General features: G+C 44.8%; 1 protein-coding gene and 1 pseudogene across 1 annotated transcript; one reads left to right on the forward strand and one right to left on the reverse strand.

Moving 5' to 3' along the window:
* Window positions 1–6,842: 6,842 nt before the first annotated feature.
* On the forward strand, window positions 6,843–6,977 carry LOC115032435 (small nucleolar RNA SNORA32; annotated as a pseudogene).
* Window positions 6,978–9,735: 2,758 nt separating this feature from the next.
* Snrpe (small nuclear ribonucleoprotein polypeptide E) lies at window positions 9,736–16,150 on the reverse strand. Its single transcript, XM_021168472.3, has 5 exons — window positions 16,013–16,150; window positions 15,581–15,607; window positions 14,758–14,820; window positions 12,353–12,431; window positions 9,736–9,936 (listed from the first exon to the last, which is right to left on the reverse strand). The coding sequence occupies exons 1-5, from the start codon at window positions 16,148–16,150 to the stop codon at window positions 9,881–9,883; spliced, it is 363 nt and encodes a 120-aa protein (XP_021024131.2). The 3' UTR covers window positions 9,736–9,880.
* Between the last annotated feature and the right edge of the window lie 373 nt (window positions 16,151–16,523).

Raw genomic sequence — 16,523 nt, forward strand, 5'->3', positions numbered from 1 at the left:
CAGTCTCTCTTGTGGTTTCCCACTGTGGCCCTCGAGCTTCCAGAGGATTCTCCTGTTCCTGCTTCCCATCTTGTTCTAGGGATGCTGAGATCACAGACATGTGCTACCACATTCCACCTTTACATGGGTTCTATGGGTTCAGAACTTAGGTTGTCGGGTTTGTGTTTAACCTCCTGAACCATCTTGCCACCATGGTAGTAAGTTCCTACCTATCAGTAAACTTGAATGGACATGGACTCAAGTCTCCAAAAATACAGGGTGTCTTAAAACAACACACAAAAATCCAACTATGTGCTGTCTGGAAGAGAGTTGCAGACACACAGACTAAGAGTGAAAGAACAGAAGAGGATATTCCACACAGATGGAAACCCAAAGAGCAGGAGCAGCCACAGTTACAATTCAGTGAGAGCCTCTCTCAGGGAGACAAGGCAGGACTCTGGACATCCTCTTCTGGCTTTTATGCACATGGACATGTACACACATACTCTCTCTCTCTGTGTATATGGGCATGGGCACACGCGTGCGCGCGCGCGCACACACACACACACACACCCCAAACTAAAACAGAAACAACACAGAAATTATGAGATACAGCAAAACTAGTTCTAAAAGCAGTAAAGACACTGACAGATGTCAACTAAGTAAACATCACTCCTCAAAAAACTAAAACAAGAACTAAGGTCAAAGACAGGAAAAATAGTAAAGATGATGAGAACAGAAGTAAAAATTGAAATTAAGAGCTGGGTTTTATGTGTGTTTATGTGCATACGCACATGCATGGCCATGGCACATGCGTGGAGGTCAGGTCTCCAGGCTTGTATGGTAAGCACTTTTACCCACTGTACTATCGTCTGTACTCAGGAGGTCCCTTTTTTTGAAGGCTGAACTCCTGTAATCCCAGCATTCTTAACACTACAGTGGAATGAATGATCATGAGATCAGGGCCAGCTTGTAGATACCCCATCACCAACCAATTAGATAGCCTGTAAGGAATGTGCATGTTCCTGCCAAGACTGAATCATGAAGAAACAGAAAAATCCAAAGCAGAGGGTGTAGTTCAGTAGTAGAGGTAACAGCAAGGAGGGAAGGGGAGAGGGGGAGACAGGGAAAACCGAGACAGACCAGTAGTGAATAAGGACATTGAATCAGTAATAAAACCCTTGTAAGTCTGGAATACAGCTCAGTGCACTAGAGTGCTTCATAATGTGTGTACAAGGTACTGGATCGAATCTAGTTACACACACACACACACACACACACACACACACGCATGCATGCATGTATGTAAACAGGCTCCTAGCAAGGAAAAGTTCAAGACTTAATATTTTCACAGCCAAAATAACTAAGACAACTCTTCTTACTCGCAAATCAATCAATCAATCAATCAATCAATCAATCAAATCAAATCAAATCAAAGTGGTGCCAACTCTTTTTCTATGGCTAGGATTACTGATACCAAATCCAAACAAGAGCAAGAGAGCAGTCTCCCAAGCTTTTTTTTTTTTTCTTTCCAAGACAGTGTCTCACTGTGTATCCCTGTGTATCTGGAACCCTCTATGAGGCATTACGCTGGCCTTGAACTCACAGAGAGCAACTGAGAGTCAACTGTTTATGTTAACTTCTAAGCATGAATAGACACAGGTTCTCCTACACCTTTAGAAGTTTCCGAAATTCCCAAGCATTTCTTCAGAAGAAGACTTGAACAGTGTGTGTTCATCATGCTAGAGGGGAGAACAGTAACAGCCCAACTCAAATAAGACCAGTCCTCCCCCTTACCTGACAAGCGTGGACCGACAAGCGTTGGTGCCCATGAATAGTAAGTCTAAGATCTTCAAACTTTTCCTTCCCTCTACCTGCCATGGACAGACCAGGCTCATATCAATACTTAATTTTCTTTCAGAGCATGCCTCTCCAGCTCCCCCGCGCCCCCGCCCCTTTCAAGAATGTTACAAGAGTTAGTGGGTGGTTAGCAAGACCCTCTCTGAAACAAAGAGCCATTCCAGAAAAATAATTGCCCACATACCAAGGGCTGCCAACATGAGCTGCTTCCCAGTAGTTCAGTAACCTTAATGAAGGGAGAGCAACGCCTCCCTGCAATACAAATTCTAGTTGGAAGAAAGGAGCTACAGATTGTGGAGAAGTCCAAGTTTAAAAGGCAAACACCACAGGCTCCACAGAGCGGGGAGCAGGCAAAGATTTCTAAATACAGAGCTCAATTGTAAGAGCACCTATTTCTCACTAGATCATCGTTTGCTCTGTCAAAAATAGAACCTTCCACATCTTGATCCATTCAGAATAAGCCACAGCAGGCACAGCTTTGCTTACACAGGGCAACCGGGTCAGAAAGGCCACACAGGGAAATGGAAAAAGCAGCCAGCAGGTTTTCTTAGGGATTATCCTGCTCCAGCTTTTATCCTCCTTCCCAGCTATTCTGGTGCCAAGAAAACTGCAGGGAGGTCTTTAGCTCTGGTCTTTCATCAGCAGTCCCACCGCTCTAACTCCCTCTACTGCCCAGTATTTTCTTTACAGAGCTGGCTTAATGAATTTCAAACTCAGGCATGTTGAAAGTGCTAAAGGAGTCTACTGAAAATATAACCAAAGGGCACACATTTAGAAGGGAGAGCACTGTAGCTAAAGGCAGCTCCCAGGGGCTGGCTTTTATGGTCATTACAACTCTCCTGCCTCAGACAGGGTGATTTTATTCACTTTAATGAATCTCAAAAAGAACTGGGACTTTAAAAAACTTTATTATAACTTATTTGGTGTGTAATGTATACGTATGTAGGAACACAAGCTCATCACATACATGGAGGTCAGGGGACAATTGGACACTGGCTCATTCTTCCCCTACAAAGTGTCAGGCTTGGTGGTGGGCGCCTAGGTGCTTTTACCTATGGAGTCATTTTTCCAGTACAGAAACTGAACTTCCTGGTGGACTTTCGGCCATCTTTACCTTATTGGGATTTCAGATGGGCTCTGGGGCTGGGAGTGCTGCCCAGTGGTAGAATGCTTGTGTAGCATACACCAGGCCATGTGTTTGATTCCCCAGCACCACATATAAACATAGGATTATAATATAAACATAGGATGGGCCTTCCTCATCTTGTAATACCCACTAAGAACATAATACTAAAACTGTTAGGATGAGTGAGGTGGCACATGTTCATAATCCCAGCTCTTAGAAAGCTGAGGCAGGACTAGGCTTAAGGCTACCTGGGCCACACAAGGGGAACCAACCTAAAGTAAATGGAGAATCCCTGCTTGCTCATGAATCTGTTTCAGTGTTTGTTCAACTTTGCCTAGAAAACCTCCGTCTATCACAATTATGCAAAGCTGGAGATTTCCAAGGGTGACAATCAGAATCAGGAGAAACAACACACTCTCCTGAAGGCAAAGACGAAGCACTTAGGAAGGAAGTGATGGTGGAAAAGAACCAATCCCCTTCAAGTCGTCCTCTGATCAAATGAGCAGAATCCACACACGACACTGCACCAATATAGTGACAAAATAAACAAGGGCAAAAATACCTGCTGGAGGGAGGGGCAAACGGCACCCAAAGCACAGCCCCACGACTGGGGAGGGGAGTAGCTGCTCTCCTGAGGCAAGGCAGAAGAGATGTGCAGCCCTTGCTTCAGGACAAGCCCAAGGCACCCAGAGGACAATCCAAATTTCGGTGGAGCAGTGAGTTTGGCAGATGAGCTGCTGAGGACAGAGGGAGCAGCCAGGCACCATCTTGTCCTGATCTGAAGTAACTCAGGACAAGCCCGTAACCCCACACAGGGAGGTCAAAGACTCAGGAGGAAGCTGTCCCAAATACTTCCACCACCTCTGTGACCCCTTCAAGCCTATTTCTGCACACATGTGCTGTAGCATCCATATAGAAGTCAGAAGACAACTTATAGGAGTTGGTTCTCTTCCATGTGACCTGAGGGTTGAACTCAGGGAATCTGGTTTGGCAGCAAACACCCTCATCTGCTGAGCCATCTTACCAGACCCCTTACGCTCTACATTTTTACTTTATTGCTTTACAATTTCTTGCTCTTCAGGTTTTTGTCTAATTTTGTTGGTATGATTTGTTTGTTTTTTCTTCTTCCAGACAGGGTTTGTGTAGCCTTGGCTATCCTGGAATTAGCTCTGTAGACCAGGATGTCCTTAAACTCAAGAGAATGCCTGCCTACCTCTGCCTTCTAAGAGCTGGGATAAACGGCATGCACCACCACCATTGAGCTTTGTATGTTTCCTTATTGGGAGTATTTCTTTTCTTAGCTCCCCTCCCCTGCTTTTCCTTCCAGGATCTTCTCTATTTAGGCTACCTTAGCTCCTTCTTGTTCTTCTCCTCCCTCCCTATTACACCTGTTTCACCGCATCTTAAAGCATTGACTTGCTTTGCTTGTGTTTCTCCCTCTTCCCAGCCTGCTTCCTTTAATTCAGCCCTCCCTATTTCCACACTTCCCTATTTTTAACTGCACAGTTGGCTCACCACTGTTTTATGGAGCGTGACTGGTTCAAGGGAAACTTAGCTCTTGTGCAGGTTGATGCTGCTGTACTTTCAAGTGTTACCTTCCCAGAGTCACAGGGAGGGAGGGCGAAGCCTTCCAGCATAGGCTGCTCAAGACTGGCGGTGGTGGTCCATGCCTTTAATTCCAGCACTCAAGAGGCAAAGGCAGGTGGATTTTCATGAGTTCAAGGCCAGTCTGGTCTACAGATTAAGTTACAGAACAGCCAGGGCTACACAGAGACACCCCCGCCCCCCAAAAAAGACAAAACAAAAATAAAATAGATTTAAAAAAAAAACAAAACCCCAACCCTTCCTTGACCCACATAAAACACAATAAGCAATGAACTCAACTGAACAGAAGACTGTCCGGGTGGAGCCTGCAGACTGACACGGTCAACCTAAGGCCATCTGGAGTCACTAGAGAACAAGCCTCCAGCAGGCCTGAGGGGCTTTAGATTAGGATACTCTACCTGTGAGGGATTATGGTAGAAGGCCCTCCTTAAGGAAGGTGGCACCATCACCGCGGAAAGTCCTGCCTCCCCACCTTGGGTCCTGGAAAAGGAAACCAGCTGAGTGACAGCAGTCACCTTTCTCTTCTGACTGCAGACAGCTGCTTCCAGCTCCTGCTGCCTTGATTTCCCTTCACAAAGGACTGCATTTCAAACTGAGAGTTGCTAAAGTAACACTTTCCTTCCTTAGGCTGCTTCGCCAGGTCATTTTGTCACCGTGAGGAACAGGCTCACAAAGCGCACCAATAAAGAATAAATGGGCAGAGGCATAACATCCAATTATTGGCATTGTGATCAACAGAGCAATCCATGGTATGGATAAGGAGTGGAAATGCTAATGGTATGATTCTATTCATGGGATTCTCATAGAAAACCTTTCAGATCAGGAGAAAAAGACATTGCAACATAAGAGGTATTTGAAACCTCAAATTAGAAAATGCATGGACATCATAGTAGAGTCAGTCAGACAGTGGTAGCACACATCTTTAATCCCAGCACTTGGGAGGCAAAGGCAGGTGGGTCTCTGTGTGTGTTCTTAGCTAGCCTGGTCTACAGAGTGAGTTCCAGGACAGCTAGGGCTACACAGACAAACTCTGCCATGAAAGAAAAAAAACAAAACAAAAACAAAACAAACCCCTCAAACACACACACACACACACACACACACACACACACACACACACACACACACACCCTGCATAGTAGAGTCAAGATACTAAAAGCTAAAAGGCAAACAAATGACATTGAAAGCTGAAGGGGAAATGTCAACTTAGTTACAAAGGCAATTAGTACCAGGTCTCTTGGCGCCAGGGAGATGGCTTGGTGGGTCAAGCCATCTGATGACCTGAATTAGATACCTGGAACCCAAATTATGGAAGGAGAGACAGATTCCCACAAGTTGTCCGCCGATCTCCACATACATGATTTGAAACATACATATGAAACAAATTGTAAGATGTGAAATCCTTGAACTTAGAGGAAATTATAAAAACTGTAAGATAAAAGCTTTCTGGAAAGGATTCCAATCGGCACAAGACATTTCCCAAGAGCTGGAAAATGAGTGATAGTCTAAATGAGGGGGAAATCTTTGCCAAAATGACCAATCCCACAGGGATGTCTAGAGTAAACAGAGAACTCCAGGAAGTGTCAATACCCAAAGCAGACCATCTAGTGAACCGGGAAGGCAAACTGCAGTTTCAAAAATAGTCAAAAGGATTGAACATCCTTAGCCAACAGAAATGCAAATTAAGTGATTTGAGGAGCCTGGGCAGTGGTGTATAAGCCTTTAATCGCAGGAGGCAAAGGCAGGTGGATCTCCTAGGTCAAGGTTGGCCTGGTCTACAGAGTGAGTTCCAGCACAGCCAGAACACAGAGAAACTCTGTGAGGGAGAGGGGGAGGGGAGGGACTGATCTGAGGATCTAGGGATATGCTCAGGAACAAAATGCTTACGGCAGCATGAGAACATGAGTTTGATCCCAGGCAGTAGGGAAGTATGTCTGTAATCTTAGTGCTTCTGAGGTTGGACATGGGGACAAGTGATTCCCTGGAAGCTCGTGGGCCAGCCAGCTTGTTACATTTAGTGGTGGACAACAACAAAAGACTCAGTCTCAAAGTGGAAGATGAGGACCTATAGCTTCCATATGCATGACATGCCATACATACACCTATAGTCTCTTACACAATCACAATCTGAGACTCCATCTCATCCCAATCAAAACAGCTACCCTTGAGGGAAAAAACAAAAAACAAACAAACAAAAAAAACCTAACAAATCCCAGTGCAAGTGCTGGAAAGAGAGACTTGCCTTAAACTGCTGCTGTTCAGGCCACAAACCTGATAGCCATTAAGAAAGTCAGCATGGAGGTTTCTCAAAAGACAGAAATGTTGCTGTGGACATGACCATAAAGAAAAAATTCCCATGAGGTTTTTCTATGCTACTTGACTAGCAGTTAACCTGCTGGGTACATGCGGGGGGGGGGGGGGGTAGGGGGGTGTGTGTAAGGTGGGGGGGTGAGACAGAAATGTCATATGGCTCACACGGACTCAAAAGATTGGAGATACTTGCACTTCCACGTTTACTGTGGCACTTTTCACAAGTTGGCCTAAATGTCCCTTAACACAAATGGAATAAAAGAGCATGGAATACACAGCAAATCCTGTTCATCTGTAAAAATCAGATCATCACATTGACAAGGAAATTGATAAGATGGGCAATCGAGATCCCAAGCAAAATACAGGCGACTCAGACAAGCTCCATCAAGGAAACCTAAAGGGAGGTGGGCCACTTAGGGGAAGGAAGGGATCCAGGCAGACGGGGGTTAGGAGACAGAGGAAAGGGAGGGGGACGATCAGACTACAGTATAATGACGTATGTATGGAAATGCCACCATGAGTGTATTACTTTGAATACTAACTTAAGGGGTGTGTGTGAAAATCCTGAGGAAGGAGGTATTTATTAAGACTTGGGTATGGGGCTGGTGAGATGGCTCAGTGGGTAAGAGCACCCGACTGCTCTTCCGAAGGTCCAGAGTTCAAATCCCAGCAACCACATGGTGGCTCACAACCATCCATAATGAGATCTGACTCCCCCTTCTGGAGTGTCTGAAGACAGCTACAGTGTACTTACATATAATAAATAAATAAATAAATCTTTAAAAAAAAAAAAAAAAAAGACTTGGGTATGTAGCTCAGCTGGTAGTGTTTGCCTAACATGCTCAGAAAACTGTGTTCACTCCTCAGAATTACATACAACCAGACATGATAATGTATGCTAGCAATCCTAATACTTGGGAGGTAGAGGCCAAAGATACGTACAGTGTTCAAGGTACATCCATCTAAATATTGATGTCCAGACTGAACTACATGAGACCCTATTCCAAAAACAAAATAAAACAAACTAGGAGCCCATCAGTCAGTCATATTGATACAAGGCTATAGTCCCAGCAGACTGAGGCAAGATCATGAATCTGAGGTCAGTCTGGATTACCCAGCAAGTCAGCACCTAAAGAGAACAAATGTAAGAGCCAGTGGCTGGATGGAAAACTGGCTAAAAGGAAGAGCTACTACTCAACCAAGAAGATCCTTAAGGATCACAGCTGGATCCACCCATCCATCAAGAGCAGCTGGTAACTCCAGCTCTGGGGGATCTGATGCCCTCTTCCAATTCTATGGACACTAGTAGATCGTTTCAGAGACATATACACAGATATGTGCATACATAGAAACTAAAAAGAACGGCTGGCAAGATGGCTTGCTGGGCAAAGGCACTTGGGTATTAGCAACAACCTGAGCTGGCCACCTAGATTCCATGGCTCAAGGAGAATCTACTCATCAAAGTTGTCTTTCGACCTACAAGATGGCCACGGCACCCGTATACATAGTGTATGTGCATATACAGACAGACAGACAGACAGACACCTACACAGCACACACACCAATTGGTTCCCACATGGAGAACTGATTCCTGAAAGCTGTTCCAACCTCAGTATTTCTGCTATGCCATCAGCAAGCACATCCTCATCAGAGACCCAGAAGAAAGCTAGATAGTGGTGGCTCACAACGGCAGCACTCAGGAGGCAGAGGCAAGTGATGCTGTGAGTTCAAGGCCAACCTGGTCCAGAGACTTCTAGGATGGCCAGAAATGTAAAACGCTGTCTCAGAAAACAAACAACCCCCCCAACAACAAAACAAAAACCGAGACAACAAAAAACAAGGTTTTTTGTTTTGTGTTTTTGAGGGGTGGGAGCACATGTGTGTGCATGACTGACATTGTCTGTCTTCCTCACATACTCCCATCTTACATTTTAGGGAAATCTATCACTAGACCCACAGTTTGCAGATGTTGTTTCCAGGTTCCATTTCTACCTCCTAAGGACTGGTATTACAGGCAAACCACAACAAGGCACCCAACTGTCATTAGGTTCTGGGGTGCTAACTCCAGTCCTCATGCTTGAAAATGTTTACCCACTGAGACATTCTGCAGACCAAGCAAATTAGCATTATCATTTGGGAAGGAACCTAAATCTTTACAGATGAGAACAAACAAGTAAGTCTTTTCAGTATGCTACTATTTTACCTAACGACTAATTTACCAGGTGTTTGTGGTCTTTCCCAAACTAAAATTCCCAAGAGCTTCCTATTCGCTTTTTACATTTATCTGTCGAGTACTTTAAAGGTATCACTCTACCCTCCCTCCTAGTCCCTCTTGAGCCACTCTTGCTATCTAGCCTGGACAGACTTTGTCCTTCACTCCACCCTCTTCAATCTCCTGCTGGGTCACAGGCACAGGACACCATACCTGCTTTCCACATTCTCATCTTGATGATACGATTCTCAAGTCTTCAGTGTCTCAGTAATTGCTAAGCAAATAGAACTACAAACATGTTTGCAACCTCCTGCACTTAGAAGTGCTGGTGTCAAGTCAGCAGTGGGTTTGTTCTGTAACACTGGGGATCTAACAGGGCCTCACGTGTGACAGACAAGCACTTAGAACTGATGAGTACGTCACTAGTAAAAAATAAAACTTGTTTATTTTCAATACCCACTCCCCAAGCCTCTTCCACCAACCTTAGCACCTTACCTGTGCAGGCAGAATTCTTACGCTGCCTCAAGAATGTGCAGATCCATGCTGAGAAAAGCAAATGTCAAGGGGGACTGAAAGCCCTCAGAAACCTTAAATACCGACCCTAGGTAAAAGCATTTTGCCACCAGAATGAAACAATGTAAAATTTTAACAAAAACTTCCTACAGCATTTATTGTCACCTAATGATAATGTACAAGAAAAACAAGTTGAGTAAATGCAGCTTGCAGCAGACATCTTTAAGCACGCTCAAGGGACCTTCTCAACATCCTACAGGCTTCACCATTCACTGCTAGTTGGAAACACTTTGGAGCAGAGTAATATTATCTCCTTTTAGCATGATCCGACCTGTAACAACAAGAAAAGTGTTACAAAAGCTGTGACTAGTCATAGAGAGACAGTTACTTCTCTTTCAGCCTCAGAGTTTGGCTTTGAATAGTACTGAGGCACTTCTCTCTCATAACGCTATGTGAACATTTTCAACTGTCCATATTGAAGGCTTCCACCAGGTCTACTGGGCTTTCAGTAACAACAGAATGAAAACAGCGCTGTTTTAATGAAACATAGTTCCTATAGTCTAGGTCAAGTGAAAAGGCCCAATACAGTATCTCCCAATAATAAGTTCATGAGGGTTTAGAAATGAGGTGTTTGTCAAGTATACATTTCAATTCCATCTGCAGTAGACTGAGTTCTTGCTGGGTGAGACAGTGCACACCAGCAGTCCCAGTACTGGAAAGCTAAGGTAAGATTGGACAGCCTGGGTCATAGAGGTAGAGAACCTCAAAAGCAAATAAAAACACAGAGTCATTTCTTAGAATCTACCTTCCACCTATCTAGCTTTGGTCATTAGGGTTTGGGAAAGAGATATCTGAACTCTATCATTAATAAACGCACATGAGCACTGACTATTCTAACAAAAGATAACATAACCTCAGTAAAATATCTCTTAATGAGACCATGGGTCCTCTTGTTCCCTGGGCTTTTGAGTTTATGTGAAGCACTTCGGTAGTCATTGGAAGCAGAGAGGACATGACTCATGCACTCAGGGCGCATGCAGTCTAACAAAGAGGCAACGATAAATAAATGATTCACTACAGAGTCAACATACCACGTCTTGTGTTCTCCAATCCCAGAAAAACTAAATTAAATTTGGGTTTCCTAGAGAAAGTTTGATCAGTGAACAATACACGTAGCAATATTTGATGGAGTCAAATGTAATAACCATGGCATGATAACTGTGTTAACACTGCCATTTAAAAAATGAAGGAAGGATCTCAGAGTTAAGGCCAGCCTGGGCTAAACAGGGAGACCCTTCCTCAAACAGAAAGTGAGGCGAATGTGCAGGCTTAAGGAATTGAAAGAAGAGCTGGGCAATGGGGACACACGGCTTTAATCCCAGCACTCCAGGAGGCAGTTAGAGCTCTGTGAGTTTGAGGCCAGCCTGGTCTACAGAGAGTTCCAGGACAGCCAAGACTACAGAGAAACCATGTCTCGAAAACCCCCAAACCAACCAACCAACCAACCCCCCCCCACCCCACCAAAACAAACAAAAATCCAAACCAAAATCCTCCAAAACAAAAAACAAACTGAAAGGAGACGAGCATGGAGACTGCTCAGAAAATGGGACAGTGTGAATCCAGACCAGCGGACATCAGGCCAAATAAGAAGGTTCTTGCCAAAACATCACACTGTCCCCTCAGAGGACAGACAATGGAAAATTTCAAGCAAAAGCTGGTAACGTCAAACCCAGTGTTTCCAAAAGATGGCTACGTCTGGAGAGCAACTTCAAGTGGATGAGGGAGCTACAGAAGTTAGTAAGTCAGTGGAAACTACTGTTCAGTTAGGAAGGGAACACCAAACCCACGCTAAGCAGTGTGTAAGCAGGAAGTGAAGTTGGCTTCTGACAAGCTGCCTTAAAAACATTTTATGTGGAAAGTTAAACAGGTTCAGAAGAGGTTTGGGCTATACACATAAATAAGGAAGTCAATGCCCAGATTAGTACCTGGAGCTGTGATCTCACTAAACACTAGAAGCCTAGAACAGAGCCTCTCAACCTTCCTAGTGCTACAGCCCCTTAATAACAGCTCCTCAAGTTGTGCGGACCCTCAACAATAAAATTGTTTTTATTGCTAATTTATAACTGTAATTCTGCTACTATTATGAATCATATTGTAAATATCTGTGTTTCCTGATGGAGACCACTGTGAAATTGTTCAACTCTCAAAGGGTCATAACCTACAGGATGAGAACTGCTGGCCTAGGGAAAGACAGTGAAGGGCGAGCTGGAACCCAGCCTCAAATATTTCATGGCCGGGTAAAAAAGGATGAATATAAAGAAGTCTGAAAAAAAAAAAAAACAACCAGAGTTGAATAATAAAAACTGTATCGTAAGGAAGTATTCAATTGTATCAAATTCTATTTAATGTTAAATATAAGTGAACACAAAAAAACGACATCAGATTTAACATCCTTGGCAAGGCATGGTTGCGAATGTCTACGATCCCAGCACTTGGGAGGGGGAGGCAGGGAGGCCAGGAGTTCAATCTGTCACTCTCAGCGAGACGGAGAGTAGCCTGGGCTACATGAGACCCTATCAATGAGCAGAACAAAGCAGTGGGTGACAGAGTAAGTGGCAGGAAGATAGACTCAGAAGTGTGCTTCTCCCTTCAAACGTAACTTTATAAACTGAAACTACATTTAAGCACGAATTCAGCTATAGGCCAGTGAAATAAACAGGAATCTGTAAAGCCATCTATCTCCTTACCCAGTTGTTTTCTTGACTTTGTTTTAGAATGAATCTCTTCTGCATCATCTAACACGAGGTTCATGTACTCATCAAAGCCCTGGGAAGGCAAAAGACAATCATTTTCAAGTAAATCACATCTGACCATTCTAAAAGAATAATTAGATTCAGAAATATCAACTAATTTTAGAATTCTATGCTCTCACTGATTTTTCAACACAAACACCTACAGCCTCTACTTACTTTTTAACTACTTTGTGTTCTTTTAAAGTTTTTAATTTTGTTTTTGTTACCTGTATGTATTTATTTTTGGATCGATGTGTGTACATCAGGATAGGTGCTTAAGGAGGGCAGAGGCACTAGATCCACCTGCCAGAAGTACAGGCAGTTGTGATCCATCAAAGGTATATACTTTGACTGAACTTGGTCCTCTGCTAGAATAGTAAATACTTTTACCTGTTGAGCCCCTTACTTCTGAGACAGCGTCTTATGTGGCCTATGTTTGCCCTAAACTTCCCACACAGCCAAGGAAAGCCTTAAACTCACAAATCTCCTATCCTCTCTATTCCAAGTGTTGAGACTACAGGTATGTGCCACCATGCCTGGTCATATGTGACATGCATTCGTGGGGGCATTTTCAATCCTTTTTGGGGGCAGAGATGGTGTTGAGGATTAGCCCACGGACTTCTACACATTAGGCAAGAGGTTTACTACTGAGCTGCATCCCCAGCCTCCCTCTTTTTAAATAGCAAAGAAAGCTAGAATGAGATCCAAAGTACTTCAATCCCTTAGAGGTAAATATTCACCAGGAATGCCTGCTGGACACTCTACCCAATCCGGCCTGTGCACACATGAATTGCCTTCTGTCACTGTGCGTCCATGTTCCTCACTAACACGACTCCCACTAACTACTGTGCTTGTTTACCAACTCCTAAGAGAGTATTGATAGACACTTTTGATATGTACATAAAATAACAAAATACTGTGCAGCTTTGGGAAGAAGGGTAGGTACTAGGGAGACATGTCAATTGGTAAAGTACATACAGTCATGAGTTTGGATCCCTTCTCAAACAATGCAGTGCACAGTGGCCTGCAGCCGCACCTAGTGCTGACCAACTAGTCTGGTTAAATCCATGAGTTCCAGGCTCAAAAAGCAGAGAGCAATAAAAGACACCTCTAGCACATATATCCACACATGAATATGTACAAAGCAACCCCACTCACTCCCTTGATGCAAAAAAGGAAAAAAAAGTGAGGCTGAGCATGGGTAATACATGTCTGTAAATCTCAGGAGGCTGAGGCAGGATGGGAAGTTCAAGGCCTTTACTGGGCTACATAGCAATTTCTTGCCTCAAAATAACAATGCCAAAGCTGGACAGTTCAGTAGTTAAGAGGACTGGCTTTTCTTCCAGAGGACCCAGATTCAATTCCCAGCACCCACATGGCATCTCACAACTGTTGATAACTCCAGTCTCAGGGGATCTGGTGCCCTCACACAAATAACAGCAGACAGAACACAATCACACATAAAAATAAACAAATCTTTAAAAAATTTTTTTCTTTTTCATTTTCATGGCTATTAATCTAAACATTGAAGAGGCTCAGACGAGAGGATTTCCATGTGTAAGTCTCTCTTAAGACTCTGCCTCACACAAAGGAAAAACAGAGACCGGAGAGGTGGTGGGGTTACGAATCCTTCCTTGCTGCTCTTGCAAAGGACCCAGGTCTGGCTCCCAGCACCCACATGGAAGCTCACAATCACCCATCTTCAGGTGAGCCAACAACTTCCGGCCTGTTTGGGCACTAAACACACACAGGCAAAACACTCAGACAAATAAACCTAAAATAACAACAAAAACTTATTGCCATGGTAGCTGTGTGGTAGAGCAGGTTCTTTGATCCCCAGCACCATCACCATAGAAGCCTAACAAACCATAAGTCTCACCCCCACCAGCTCTATTCCGGCATGATCTAATCCAGAATGCAAGTCCTTTATCACTCCCCGCCCCCCTCTCATTTTGTTTTTGTTCCCTCTCCTCACAAACGAAGCTCTTCTTAAAAGTTTTAACTCTCCCTTCCTTTTTTTTTTTTTTGGTTTTTCGAGACAGGGTTTCTCTGTGTAGCTCTGGCTGTCCTGGAACTCACTCTGTAGACCAGCCTGGCCTCAAACTCAGAAATCTGCCTGCCTCTGCCTCCCAAGTGCTGGGACTAAAGGCGTGCGCCACCACCGCCTGGCCTCTCCCTTCCTCTTAAGAAGTATTATCTAACCCTATTAACCAGAGCCAGGAGAAAAGGCTAAATAACTCCAGCTCTGAAGAGCTTTCTTTGGGTTGGGTCCTTGACACCTTGTATATTCTTCTTACTGGCCATCTTCTGAGATGTCTTTTTTAAATAACAACCTGAGGAAAAATAGCCTGGGTACTCACAATAATACAACCTTCTATCCGCATATTCACTTGTTCATACAGCCACACCTGAATTCGAGATCTCTGAAATAAAAATGACTTTAGAATGTAAACAAATCCCACCCCATTACTTTGATTCCACAATAAACGACTTATCTTAAAAATTCCAATAAATATAAGCCAAAAACTAGAACTAGTTAGTCTTCATCTAAGAGCTAGCAACTCTGGTTAACCCGATGAGAAACATTAATAAGTGCTCGGGCAGGCCTGTCCACACTAACCTGAAAATTTATTTTTGCTTCTGGCATGAATACACTTACAGTTAAAACTGTTCACAGGGTAGTACAAAGCGAATCTGGCCATTAAAAATTACAATGGCTTAAAATGATTTTTCATCTGTGTTGTAACTCTCTAAAATAAACATCGTTAAAATCTCCTCAAAGAAGAGCATTTGCCACTAGCTTCTCTGTAGATAACGGGCGCCCCCCTACCCCCACCCCCGCTTTGGTGCCTTTTCTCCATTCTAAGTCCAACTAAGGAAAAAGCACTATGCAACTGTCACTGCTAAATCTGATGACAAACCGTTCTTACAGAATAATTTTAATAGTAAGTAATTACACTGTTCTTACAGAACAATGGTAACTGTATGCATCCTTAAGTCAGGCACGGACATACATTATTTTATTAATAATTAGCGCTTTCCCTGTGACCTTATCCTCAACTCTGCGCCCCCCCCCAACACCCTCAACTTTTTAGTCTTAGCACTAGAAACAGAGAATTTGTTACAAGAAGTCAAACAGGCCCAACTTTCATTTCAGTAACAGTAAGGTAACAACTTACGTACATTTTGCAAGTATCTGAAGATAAGGTTCTGCAGCACGGCGATCAAGGAAAAGAAATACACAAACAGCGGAGCCTCCGCTCCCAACCGCGCCGGACTCCCCAGCGCCCCAAGGTCCGGCCAGGCTACACCCGCAAGCACCAGCGACCGCCGGGAGCATGCGATCCCTCCCCACCGCCCTGGTTTCTCCAACCTTCCCGATGGCCCACATCCTCCTCTCCTCCTCGGTCGCCCCCGCTTTCATCGCGGATCGCCAGCCCGGCCCGGTCCACCCGGAGCCCGCCTCCCGCCACCCTTCAACTCCGCGCGCTTTCCGGCCTCCCCGTTCGCCCCAGGGCCTCACGGGAAGCGGCCCGCAGCGGGCTGCCCGGCTCCCCGCCCACGCTCACGGCGCCTACGGCCCCCAAAGCCCCGAGTTCTCGCCGCGTAGGATACGATGGGCTGCACCATCACCTTCTGCACCTTTTGGCCCTGGCCGCGGTACGCCATGGTGGAAGTCACAAAGACCACACGAGTAGGAAGGCCGCCTCGGAAAGTGACTTCCGGAAGCAAGACCCGGAAACGGAAGTGCATGTGGTCGTCGGCGACGCGGGCCGGTCCTGGGGAACGCCTCTCTAGCCCAGGAGCCGCTTTCTCTCTATGCTGATAGACTCCGCCGGCGGCCTTCCGACTCAACCGCTCTTTGAAGCCGAGGCCGGTCCTACAGCGCCACCTGGAGGTAGGCTGAGAGGCTCGCCTCTGCCTAGGTGCTCTTCTGAGAGCTGCTCTGGAATTTAGGGGCGGCACCTTGTCCAGAACCATCTGCAGACTCCCCTTATTTGTTTTGGGCCCCAGAGCTTCTAGATGGTCATGCCCGAAGCAGTGGTGGAGTTGTGGCTTGTTCAATAACAGATTCAACCCTCATCACCTTTATGCAGAGTTAACTGTTGAGGTGGCAACTGAAGAT

The sequence above is a fragment of the Mus caroli genome, unplaced genomic scaffold (assembly GCF_978045245.1).
Source record: "Mus caroli unplaced genomic scaffold, Mus_caroli_1 scaffold_1, whole genome shotgun sequence".
Lineage (NCBI taxonomy): Eukaryota > Metazoa > Chordata > Mammalia > Rodentia > Muridae > Mus > Mus caroli.